This window comes from Wolffia australiana, chromosome 4 (assembly GCF_029677425.1).
Source record: "Wolffia australiana isolate 7733 chromosome 4, ASM2967742v1".
In the NCBI taxonomy this organism is placed as follows: Eukaryota; Viridiplantae; Streptophyta; class Magnoliopsida; order Alismatales; family Araceae; genus Wolffia; species Wolffia australiana.
Window position 1 is genome coordinate 23,492,501 of NC_135838.1, and position 13,684 is coordinate 23,506,184.

The 13,684-nt window shown below is 42.0% G+C and overlaps 1 protein-coding gene across 1 annotated transcript; it reads right to left on the bottom strand.

Moving 5' to 3' along the window:
* Positions 1 to 5,798: 5,798 nt before the first annotated feature.
* On the bottom strand, positions 5,799 to 8,247 carry LOC144702450 (putative cinnamyl alcohol dehydrogenase 5). The gene is made up of 5 exons (XM_078574500.1): positions 8,038 to 8,247; positions 7,205 to 7,318; positions 6,471 to 6,984; positions 6,219 to 6,372; positions 5,799 to 6,111 (listed from the first exon to the last, which is right to left on the bottom strand). The coding sequence occupies exons 1-5, from the start codon at positions 8,160 to 8,162 to the stop codon at positions 5,909 to 5,911; spliced, it is 1,110 nt and encodes a 369-aa protein (XP_078430626.1). The 5' UTR covers positions 8,163 to 8,247; the 3' UTR covers positions 5,799 to 5,908.
* Between the last annotated feature and the right edge of the window lie 5,437 nt (positions 8,248 to 13,684).

The following is a 13,684-nucleotide window of genomic DNA, read 5'->3' on the forward strand; positions in this document are numbered from 1 at the left end:
TCTCCCCCTCTCTTCTCTTGTCTATCTTCTTTCTCTCTTCTCAACCTCTTCATCTCAACGCAAGGATCGACTTTTACAGGCACATCTAGCGGCTATGATTAAAGATAGATAGGTATATCTAGCGGCTAGGATTTAACGAGATATAGCCGTTATATTTAGTTATAACGGCTAGGATTAAAGATAGATAGGTACATCTAATGGCTAGGACTTAAGGAGATATAGCCGTTATATTTAGTTATAACGGCTAGGATTAGTTACTATAATTAAACTATTATTTGTCATATAAATAGCACACCAATTGTACTGATCAATCACGGATAATACAACCTCCAATTCTCTACTTCTTGTGTCTTCCTCTTTCTTCTTCTTCTTCTTTCTTCTTCTTGATTCTTTAACCTCGCTACAAGGAGGGATCCACGCTCTTTCATGGTATCAGAGACATTTTAAGCTGGCATTGAGATGATGGGGGAAAATTTTTCTGCGGCCGTGAATTCTTCGGCCAACGAGATTGCTACAGCAACAATGGGACAAGTCCCAATAATAGTTCCTACAGGAGGAATTGTGCAGACCAAGCTCAGCAATGATAACTTCCGCACCTGGAAAAGCACTATGGTCCCAATCTTAAATGGGTATGACCTATTGCAATTTATCGAAGGTTTTCCTCCACTTGTTTCTGTTGCAGACGATCAAGGAAATATTATTGAGAACCCAGCATTCAAGAAGTGGTGGAGGACCGATCAGCAAGTGCTAGGATTCATTCACCAGACTATCAGAACAGGTTGTGCCACACATCAGCAGAGCCGGATCAGCATAGGAGGCATGGAAGAAATTAGAGTCTGTGTTTGCTGGCTGGGATCAAGAACGCATAATGGATCTACGACGCAAGTTTCACAAAATGAGGAAAGGTACAAGGAGTACTGAGGAAGATGTTAGATATTTTAGATCAATTGTTGACTCTTTGGATGCAGCTGGACAGCCACCCTACGAGCAGGCCAAGATAGATACTTTCCTAAGGGGATTAGGCTCAGCTTATTCCTCGTTTATAGTGAGCATAAATTCCAACATCGGGCATCTCAAAATGGATGAGATCATTACCAATTTGAAGTCTCATGACGCATATCTCAGATTTGAAGAGGAAAATGAAATATTTCCACCAATGGCCAACAATGCTCACAGGGGACAATAATCCTATACAAGGAAAGAATTCAATGGTAACAAAGGATTTACCCAATATCGTGGAAGGGGGAGAGGTAGGAACCAAAGATTCCAACCTAGGTGTCAAATATGCTCTCAGTTTGGACACCGAGCCAGAGAATGCCCTGAATTTTAAAGAAATAATTCCAATTGGAGACCCTCTTCCTCGATTTTCAAAGAGAAGCAAATGTGGCTCAAACCACTACTTTCAGTATTGGGGATAACTAAGCATGGTACCCAGACAATGGGGCCACCCACCATGTTACAGCAAACCCTGAAGTCATCAACAAGGCTCAATTGGTTCTTCATGGTGGTAATGGTACAGGTTTGAAAGTTCTCTCCATTGGTTCTTCAAAAATTTCTACCGAAAATCGTACATTAAATTTAACAGATATTCTGCATGTACCTGATATTACTAACTATAGATAACAATGTGTATGTCGAATTTCACAAATTTTCTTTCTTGGTGAAGGACAAATCCACACACAAGGTCCTACTCAGAGGAACCATTAAAGATGGTCTATACTTACTTGGTCCTCCAGAGTGGAATAAAACAGCTTTAGTTGGGGAGAAGGCATCGACATAAGTATGGCACTCCAGGATTGGACATCCCCAACTATGCGTATTACAGACTATTATAAGACGTTTTGGTTTACCTTTTTCATTTTCAAATACTCAATTTGTGTGTGATGCTTGTAATATGGCAAAATCACACAAACTCCCATTTTCTCCAACACACCACACTTTTACGAACTGTCTAGAAGTTATTCACTCAGACTTATGGGGACCGGCTCCTCTTACTTCGCATTCAGGGTACGTGTACCATGTAGTATTCATTGACAACTTTAGCAAGTATACCTGGTTGTATCCTTTAAAAAGGAAAAATGATCTTCTTCAAGTATTTGAAGAATTTCAGGCACGAGTCGAAAATCAATTTAACACCAAAATCATATGCTTCCAGTCTGACTGGGGTGGAGAATATAAAGGGCTTCATTCATATCTGAAAAGTAAAGGAACTGTCCACAGAGTGTCATGCCCCCATACTCCATAACAAAACGGTACGGCTGAAAGAAAGCACAGACATCTGATAAAAACTGCACTCTCTTCTAGAAACAGCTCATATGCCTCAACAATTTTGGGATGAAGCCGTGTCTACTATAGCTTATTTGATAAATCATTTGATAACTCTTGTCTTAAGAAACAAGTCACCTTATGAAATCTTGTTTGAAAAGGTACCAGATTACTGTGCTCTGAGAACCTTCGGCTGTATATGTTATCCTTACTTATGGCCTTATGCCTCTAATAAGCTTGGTTTCAGGTCAGAAAAATGCATCTTCATGGGATACAGCTCTCTACATACAGGTTACAAATGTTTTTCTCTCAATACAGGGAAATTATTCATCCCTCGACATGTCATTTTTTATGAAAATAGTTTTCCCTTTTCAGTTATTTCGTTAAATAATAACTGAAATATTGGGGTCTAGTCCTGAAACACTGAGATCTAATCGAGATCAATGTCAAATTTCTTTTCAAAATGACTTCCTAAGCATACTGAGTTGGATAAAGAAACGAGTGGATCTTTATCCAATAATGCTTCACCAAAACCTGGGGAGTTGGATAAAGGTACAGAAGGAACGTTATCCAACCATTTTCCCTCTTACTCTACAACAACTCCACAAAGATTTGAGACTTCTTCAGACCCAGCGTTAAAAACTCCGTCGACTGTACTAAGCAAATCAGAATATATGCTAAGGGAATATCCAGAGATAATTCCCACGCTTGATTATACTCCCAAGCCAAATGAACTAATGAAGATCAAGCCTCTTCATAAGTTCTATCAACACACTGATCTCAATCAGATTAGTCTTAATACTTTCTCTATTAAACATCTGTTACCACAATGTCTTACTTCAAGTTTAAATAACATTACTGAACCCACATCCTTTTATGTGGCGTCTAAAGATCAAGAATGGACGAGTGCAATGAATAGAGAATAGCAGGCACTGATGTCCAATAATACTTGGACATTAGTGCCCAAAAATCCTAACATTCATGTCATAGGAGCGCTCACGCTTGATCCGACGATCACGACAACAGGGTGGACTGCGCCCACCTTGGATGAGGTCCTCGCCACGCACTTCATCGATGCACTTGTTGAAGGCGGGGACAGCTCCACTATCTCTCCACCATCATTATGCAGGGGGCTCGTGTGAGGCGTTTACGCGAGCACTTCTCCGAGCACCTGCAAGGTATCACTCATGTATCATTTCCTTTCCTGCACATGGGCGTGGACGAGTGGGATCCGAGTGTAATTGGGATATTTATACTCATTGCACAACTATATACATTGATAAACACTTCACTTTATAAATGAAATCCCCCTGGGTGGCTTCCAGGGCACGGCTGGATCGGTCTACGGGCACAACTGCTGGGCTATACCCGGCATCATATTTTTTGCCAAAAAAAAAAGAATAAACCCAATGGGAAAATTGATAAATACAAGGCTCGGCTGGTTGCAAAAGGCTTCAACCAGCAAGAGGGATTTGACTTTACAAATACCTTTAGTCCTGTCATCAAACATACTACTATTAGGATACTCTTATCACTAGCAATTAGTAATAACTGGCATATACATCAATTAGATGTTTCAAATGCCTTTCTACATGGGGATTTACAAGAAATAGTTTATATGGAACAACCCATTGGATACAAAGATAGTCTACGACCAGATCATGTATGTCTTTTGCATAAATCTATCTATGGTTTAAACCAATCTTCGAGAGCTTGGTTTACCAATCTCACAACCTTTTGTGTAATGCTGGATTTACAGGATCGAAGACAGATTCTTCATTGTACTTTAAATTACAGAATGATCCTGTATTTATTTTGATATATGTTGAAGACATTCTGATTATATGTCCTAATAAGCAGGAAATAACCAAGCTCGTGAACTGTTTAAATTTGGACTTTGCTATTAAAGATCTAGGAGCAGCTCATTATTTTCTTGGCATTGAACTTGTTGAACATGAAAATGGTTATCTATTATCTCAATCTAAGTATATTGCATCAATTCTTCAACGAGCTAACATGCAGCATTGTAAGCCGTCCAACATACCCTATGTAGTATCTCCAACTGCACAGGATGATATGTTATTTTCAGATCACACTCTATATCGTCAAATTGTTGGATCACTACAATTTCTTACAATCACCCATCCGGATATTTCTTTCTCAGTAAACAAAGCATGTCAGAAAATGCATGCCCCTACCAATACTGATTAGCAAGCGTTAAAGCATCGAAACTCTGACTTTACTCTCAGTGTTTTCAATGATGCAGATTGGGCAGGTGATCATTTAGATCGCTGGTCAACTAGTGCTTTCTTGATTTTCATTGGAAAAATTCTTGTTTTCCTGGTGCTCCAAAAAGCAGCCTATTGTGGCTAGATCTAGTACAGAGGCAGAATACAAGGCACTCGCAAATTGTGCATCTAAAAATTTGTGGATTCAGTCTCTTTTACGAGAATTATCACTCACACCGACAAGTCAACCTGTGCTCTGGTGTGACAACATAAGCGCCACGTACCTTACAGCAAACCCGGTATTTCACGCCAGGACCAAACATATTGAAATCGAGTTTCATTTTGTGAGGGAACAAGTTGCAAGCAAGAATATCAAGATCCAGTTCATCACCAGCGACGATCAACTAGCAGACGTTCTGATCAAGCCTCTTCCGAAATCAAGATTGGTTCTAATGAGAGACAAGCTCAAAGTCGTCGAATCTCCGCCATTGAGCTTGGCGGGGGGTGATAGAGGAGTTGAAAAACTCGGCGTCAAGACAGCATTCCGTAACCCATCAACAGTCAACGCCACGCCAGCAACATAGGACATTTAAATAAGATGAGATAGTAAGAAAACGGATTTTATATATACCCGATATGGGATATTAGTTGTTAGGACTCAATATAGGAAAATCTAGCGTTAGGATTAAACATAGATAGACACATCTAGCGGCTAGGATTAAAGATAGATAGAGACATCTAGCGGCTAGGAATTAACTAAATATGGCCGTTATATTTAGTTATAACGGCTAGGATTAAATATAGATAGGTACATCTAACAGCTAAGGACTTAACTAAGATAGCCGTTATATTTAATTATAACGGCTAGGATTAGTTACTATAATTAAACTATTATTTGTCATATAAATAGCACACCAATTGTACTGATCAATCACGGATAATACAAACTCCAACTCTCTACTTCTTGTGTCTTCCTCTTTCTTCTTCTTCTTCTCTCTTCTTCTTAATTCTTTAACCTCGCTACGAGGAGGGACCCACGCTCTTTCAACCAGCCCCGGTCAGCGGCCGCCAGCGACCGCCATAGAGAAAGTCGCTGGCGCCGCTGGCCATTTGTTTGAACTTGTTCGAACAAGTTCGAACAAATTGCAATCTAACACGAACGAACCAAATTGTTCGTTCGAATTTTTAGATCGAACACGAACAAAGGGTCTGTTCGATCGAAAGATTCGAACAGATTGTTCGATCGAATCTTTCGATCAAGATTCGAACGATCCGATCCGATCCCCGATGCCTGAGAGAGAGAGAGAGAGAGAGATCTAATAAGACTGATAGTGTTTCCGACCGCTCCTGAAAGGCCAACAGTTCAGACGCTACGTACTTAGCAAGGTGGAGATTCATCTTGTCCTGAATCTCTTCTAGGAAGAGGCGAGGGTGTTGCCCACGTCAATGACGAATCGGTACTTGACATCGTTCCTGGCGAGGCGGTCCATCGCCGTGTTCAAGTAGTCGATAGGGATGACCTCGACGTCCGCAGTTATTCCATGCTTCCCGGCAAAGTCAAGCATCTCCTGCGTGTCCGCCATCCCCCCGATGCAGCTCCCCGCCATGGTCTTTCCTCCTGTTTCCACAAAAACAGTGTAAGCGAGAAGGCTGACTTCTACAATCAATATCACACATCCTGAGCCGATTTCCTGGGCATCCGAGAAAACAACCGAGGTAGCGTACCGAGTATCAGAGAGAAGGCCGGAACTTCGAGCGGCTTCTCGGGCGCACCCACCAGAATCATCTTGCCATGGGTCTTCAGCAGTATCATCAGTGGCATAATAGGATGAACGGCGGATACCGTGTCGATGATTCCATCCATCGACCCCGTGGCTGCCTGCAAACAATCAACCAACGAAGAACATTAAAGTCTTGAAAGACAATAGATTAATCTATGAAAAGAGGGCTGCTTGAATTCGAGAAATTGTACGCTACCAAAATCTGATCCATGCTGCTGCTGACGATGAAAGCGTCCGCGCCGAGCCTCTCGCGGGCCTCCTTCTCCTTGGATGGGGATGAACTGATGACGGTGACCTTCATGCCAAAGGCCTTGGCGAACTTGACCGCGACGTGGCCGAGCCCGCCGAGCCCAACGACCCCCAGATGCTTCCCCGGCTCGTTAAGACCGAATTGCTTCATCGGACTGTACACCGTGATTCCCGCGCAGAGCAACGGGGCTCCTTTGTCCAGAGGGAGGCTATCGGGGAAGCGAACGACGAAGTGCTGGTTTACGACCACCGCGTCCGAGTAGCCGCCGTAGGTCATGGTTCTATCGCTGTCTACGGAGTTGTACGTCTGCACCATTTGGGGGCAGTAGTTCTCGAAACCCTGCTTGCAGCTGCCGCAGGCGCGGCACGAGCCCACCATGCAACCCACGCCCACTCGGTCTCCCACGTTGAATTTGCGAACGTTGCTGCCCGCTTCCACCACCACGCCGACGATCTCGTGCCTGCCACCGGAGATGAACTAACGAGGCTTTAACTCTCTTCGTAGTATGGACTAATTTTGAACTACGTCACGAAAATCAATAGGAATGCGGTATAATCCTTTGAAGATCAATGGGAAAATATTGAAGAATGCTGAAAATCTCCATTTTTTTCAATCAGTGCTGCAGGAACGGATATGTATTTCTAAGGAGAGTAAGACATGTCAATGAAGCTTCTGCTTACCCGGGGACGATCGGGTAGACGGCGTTCCTCCATTCGTTCTTGATGCAGTGTAGGTCGGAGTGGCAGATCCCGCAGTAGAGTATTTTCAAGGTAACGTCGTCGTCTCCATTATTCCTGCGAATCCAATATAACACATCAAATAAGGGAGAAAAAAACCTTGGAAATCCATGGACGCCGGCGGCTGCACAGCAGGACAAGGCAGGCCATGTCAGGCGGCGCCGGAGGATAAAACATCGATAAAGTAGATCGGGACTCTGTTCGAAGAATAGAGGACCACGCCTGGAGTCTGGAGAGGAAGAATTTGTCACCGACCTACCACCCATAGCGGGAGTAAATAGATCACATGTCTGCGAAATATTTTACTGTAAACGGGACAGTTCCTGCAAATGGTTAAGTCGTGCCAACGGAGCGTACTGACTAAAAATATTGGGACATTAAAGACAGAGCCCGAAGATCTTAATGGGAGATTTTGGAGGCCGAACGTCTCGGGGGTTCGCTAGAGTCACAGAAGACTGGCGACAGTGAACGCGATAATGAAGAGGAAAGAGCATTGCGACAGAGAAGATGGCTTTTGGAAACTCGTCGTCGACTAAGACACGGAAGAACGTAAACAAAATAACGTCACGAGGAGAAACCAGCGAACCGACTAGCTTCCAAAAGACGTCAAGAGAATATGAACGTGAAACTTAGCCGAGAAAAGTGGAGCGATATCTGTCGCTAGAAAAGGCCAACGAGCAAGAAAGACCACGGAGGAAAAGGGATAAAAATGCAGTTTACAAAAGACAGGGCTCAATGAAACCAAAATGCTTTCTTCTGGGGACGAGGGGACTTGCCTTCTGGAGAATCGAAATGGGTAAAGGATACCCGACGCGTCCTTCGCCGCCCATCCGAATGCCTTGCGCGGATGGACCTCCTCCGGAAGCTTCACCTCCTTCGAAACAGCGCTAGCACTTGTCATTTCTTCGAAGAGTCTAAACGAGTACTGTCCACAGAGAGATCACGCTGCAAGTCCTCCACTGCTATCTGTGCGAGAAGAGTAGCACTGGTCACCTTCCTCGTAATAAACGCATAGGCGTGTAAGATACGCCTGCGGTGCAGCAGCACACCGTCTTGACGCGGTCGAATCGGAGCATGACACGTAGTCCCGCTCCAACCCAAGCCTATCCCCAACGAAATCACATAAATCAGTAGAACTATCTCAATTCTCAAGTATCTCTCTCTAATTGGCCTGGAAAGTGTGATGAGAATTACCATCAAGGAAGTGGGCACAAGCAACAAGGCCGACGCCAGCTTCACTAGGATGACGTTCTCTACGTTGACGCCGAAGCAGTAGTCAATATCACGTGCATGAGAATGGTCACATCACGCTATCGTAAATATGCGCCTAGAGATGGCACTTTAAATTTTGTTAGAAATGAAGAGAAATGCTGAGAGAAGATGAAGAGGCGCAAGTGTAATCAGTAATAAAGGAATGTTCTCGCTTGCCAAACAAAGTGAGACAATCAGAATTTATAGGGACTGATATCCCTTAGTTTACTAGATTGAAACAAGAAATTCAAATGAGGTCTGCCAATGTGATGAGATGGTAATCATCATGGCAACTCTTATCGGCAGGTGGCGGCGTTGTCGGTAGTTGAGTCAAAATCGGCAACGGCAGCGGTTGAGGAACCACCTTGATGCTCTCATATGTGCACGTGTCTTTAACACTCCCCCGCAAGCTCAAGCATGGGTGAAGGTTGAGCTTGGACTGAAGAAGACAAAACAGCGAACTAGGGAGAGGTTTGGTAAGAAAATCTGCAAGTTGATCACATGTTGAAATAAATGAAACCTGCATTGACCCACGTGAGACATAGTCACGAACAAAGTGAAAGTCAATTTCAATGTGTTTAGTCCGAGTGTGGAACACCGGATTTTTGCTGAGGTATGTAGCTCCAATATTACGCAAGGCATTCGGATGTAGTTTAGTCAATTTCAATGTGTTTAGTCCGAGGTGGAGGTAGTTTGAATGCCAAGCTCCTGAAGAAGGGATTGGATCCAAACTAGTTCAGCAGTGGCGCTGGCGACAGCTTTATATTCTGCTTCAGTGCTGGGGCGAGCAACAGTGGTTTGCTCTTTGGGTGCCCAGCTAATGAGATTATGGCCTAAGTAAATTAAAAAAAAGCTAGTTGATTTTCAATCCAGAAGATCACCACTAAACATGTAGCTTATTTGGAGAGTTAGAATGAAATTGAAGGAAGAGATGAAAAGTACCTTTGATGTATCTAAGGAGATGTTTTAAAAAACTCCAATGACATGGTTGAGGGTCATGCATGTATTGACATGCTTTATTGACTACAAAGGCAATATCTGGGCGTGTGAGTGTTAAGTATTGTAGGCTGCCCACAATTTTGCAATAAATGGTGATGTCATCATTGAGATTAGAGGAACCACCATTTTGAAAAGACATTGTGGTTGAGCATGGGGTATTGATCGGCTTACAATCGGTCATATGCGCCAATTGTAGTATTTTGATGGCATAGTTCTCTTCAGAGAGACAAAACTGCCTTTGTGAGATAGTTGGATGCCAAGAAAGCTTTGTGCTTGGCCATGGTGCCCAACTGCAAATTTTGTTCTCAGAGTGTTGATTGTTTGAGAAATAAGAATTGCATTAGAGCTTATGAGTAACATACAAAGGGGTTTTATTTGAGAATTTTAAAAATAATGCTGGATCAATACGAGAACCAGTAAAATTGTGTGCTAAGAAGAAAGAACTTAGCTTTTCAAACCAAGCATGAGGCGCCTATTTGAGCCCATACAAAGACTTGCGAAGACAGCATACATGATGAGGATGTTGTTGAGATGTGAATCCAGAAGGTTGACGCATGTATATGGTCTCAGCCAGGTCGCCATGAAGAAACACATTAGAAATGTGGAGTTGATGAATGTGCCACTGATGATTAGCAGCTAGAGAAAGGAGTATGCGTAGAGAAGTCATTTTCAACACCGGACTATAGGTCTCACAATAGTCAACACCTGGAGTTTGACTGAATCCTTGAGCTACCAAACGAGCCTTGCAGCGATCAAGTGGACCATATGGACGAAGCTTTGTTTGAATTATCCATTTACACCCAACTAGCTTTGTGTCGTTGGGTGGAGGAACAAGATCCCATGTACAATTGCTGGAGTGTTGAGTATTCATCAAACATGGTTTGATGCCATAGGGGATCCTTAAGAGCAGTTGTGACATTATGAGGTTCTGTGGGGATTTTTATGGAGGTTTAGCACGAAGGAAGAGGATATTTGGTGGATGATGAATACAGTTTGGAGACATCGCGAAAATGTTTTGGTGGTGTGGAAGGTGGTGTAGTAAGTGACGTGATTGGAGATGGTGCACTTGAAGCAGTTTCGCTATGAAGAGGAGAATGTGGAACTTCAATGGATGGAGGTTGTGAAAATGGTTCAAGTTCAATTGGTGCAGGGAGATTTTCAGGAGGTAGAGAGAGGGATGTCACAGGTGGGTTAGACATGAGTGGTTTGGACATTGTACCAGAAATAAAGGGATATATATTTTCGTTAAAGATGACATCTCTAGAAATAATGATTTTATGTGTACGAAGGTTAAGACACATGTACCCATGATGGGGAGAGCTGTATCCGAGGAAGATGCACCGATTAGACTGAGAGCTCAATTTTGAAGAAGCATATGGCCTGAGATTTGGATAGCAGAGACAGCCCAAATTTTTTAGAAAAGTATAACTTGGAGGTTGAGAATAGAGTACCTCAAAGGGCGACCTAAACTTTAGTTGAGCCATAGGGAGAAGATTTATGAGGTAGGTGGCAGTTGTAGTTGCTTCATCCTAGTAGCGTTGCAGAACTGCTACATGATGCATGAGCGAAAGAGCAATCTCGATGATGTGCTGATGCTTTCGCTACGCCGCACTATTCTATTGATGGGCATGAGGGAAGGAGATTCGATGATGAATACCTTCAGTTTGAAGATATTGATGTAGGAACTTGTATTCTCCCCTGATAACATGCATTTTTAATACCTTATGTGATCATATTTACATGTTTATCTACATTAAATTACTCATATTTGCATGTTATCAAGCTTAAAATTATTATACCTATTTTTTAATATGATTTTCTAAATTTTCTGTATTTTTTGGGACTTTTCTAACAATAGATTCTAAAAGAATATATTTTTTGGAATTTTTGGACATTAAATTTGGAAATAAATGATTTTTGAGTCAAAACATATATTATACGTATTTTTTGGGTTTTTATTTCATTTAATATGAATTGTCAAGTATTTTTAGCTCTTTTTTGGCACAGGGTGATGTGGCACCACAGCCACTCATTTCAAACAAAGAAAAAGAAGAAAGAAGAGGGTAATGTGGCGAGCTGATGCATCGCCACATCACCCTCCAAAAAAACAAGTTTTAAATGTTTTTCTTTTTCTTCTTCTTCTTTCTTTTATCGTTTTGTCTTCTTTCTAGGTGCACGTGGTGCAGAAAATGACAAGCAGTGCACAGAATATGAAAAATGTGGAATATAAGGTGCTTTGACTTCTTAACGAGCACGAAAAATGAGGACGTTGACTAGGAGAAAAAAAATCAAGGGCTAGGATTGCTCCAACTTCAAACGGCCATAACTTTTGATCTACAACTCCGATTGAGCTGAAATTTTCAGCGTTGCTTCTTCTTCCCCTCCTCTTTCTATTTCCATCTGATCTAAAAATATAGGCCTGAAACATTAGGACATTCATCTTGAACTTGCTCACTACTTTTTTTGGTTGATTGAAAGATAGTGAGTTTTGAGATCCAACAAGAGTGTTCTCGGTGTCCTGGGTGTGTGGGGAGAAGCATTGGAGAAGAGGGGGAGCTTACCGACATTCGTAAATCACCGTGATTTTGGTAGAACGTAAGGATCTAAGGTAAGTATCTTCGCCTTACGTTTATCATCGTTCTTGCACTCTCATTTTACTCTCTTTTCTCATCTTTTCATCCTTGCCACCATACCACTACAAATTCATTCACTATCCTCATTCATACCGTCGTTCATTGTCATCTCCATCACAATCACTTACTCATCTTTTTAAGTTAAATTAACCTATAACTTACGTATTTTTAATCGATATCACTAGCTCATGTACTCGAATCTTGTTTTCATCAGTCCTCTTATTGATCATCACTAGTATAAAAAAAATAATTCATTAATCATCGTTCCCTGTGGAGACGATTCGTACTCATCACTAACTAAGTATTTTCAAGTACGGTTAAAAATATTTTTATTAAATAATCTCAATCACCAACGACAAATTTTAACCCTAAAATTGAGATTATCATCCCCCCCCAATCTGATTGAAACGGTTTAACTTTATAGTTGAACTGTCGTTCAACTGAGTTTTGGAACATGATGAAAGTATCAAGTAAATCATGTTTCCTTTTAAGGGAAAATAACCACGTATAGAAACTGAATGCATCAATAAAGGTAACATAATAAGAGAAACCAAAATGAGAAATGACCGGAGCAAGTCCCCAGATATCTGAGTAAATCAATTCCAATGGATTAATCAAAACATGATTAGATTGACCATACAGCAATTCTTTTTGCTTTGGACATTGCACATGATTCACATATGCTATGTTGAGGTAAGTCAGTCAAAGGAAAACCAAAATGAGAAATGATATTGTTGAAAATTTTAAAAGCAGGGTGGCCTAGTCGATGGTGCCAAAGCTCTAGAGACGCCCATGCGACAAAAGATTGTGATGGTCTTGAAGTAGAAAGGTGATACAGCTTGTTCTGAACATCACCCTTGAGGTATTTCCCTTGAACATCGATCATTGACAAAACAAGCATGTGGATGAAATTCAACACATTCATTATTGTCAAGAGTGAGTTGTCGAACTGATAGTAAGTTTTAAGTAATCTTAGGAACATGTAGAATATTTTGAAGGTGTATAGTTTTCGAGTGTGTAGATAGAAAAGAATATCTAGTGGCTTTGATAGACAAACCTGATCTGTCTCCTATGTAGAGCTTGTCAGTGCCTGAATATAGAGTTGATGGATTCACAATCTGAGGATCCGTATGGATGTGGTGAGTGGCTCCACTGTTAAGGTACCAATGAGTAGCAGTTGCCGGTGTGGAAGAGGACGGTCCACTTGGAGACAGAAAATACGCTTGAACAGGTGGATAGTTAAACTTCGTGTTTGGTGTTGGCGACTGATTCTGTGGAGTTCTTGGTCCAAACCGATCGTAACATATATCGGCTCGGTGACTAATTTTTTCACATATCTGGCACCGAGTACTCGTCCTTGAGGGCTGAGTGCCCCCATGTCAACCATGACTGCGGTTGCCTATTCCATGATTTTGACGTGGTGGCTGTTCAGTGTGGGTCCTGATTAGCTTTGGGTGGTGGCTGTTCTTCTGCTTCCTCGTCATCACCAAAAGTTGATAGGTTCTCTTTGGCTCGCCGCATGACAACAATGGCATCAAAT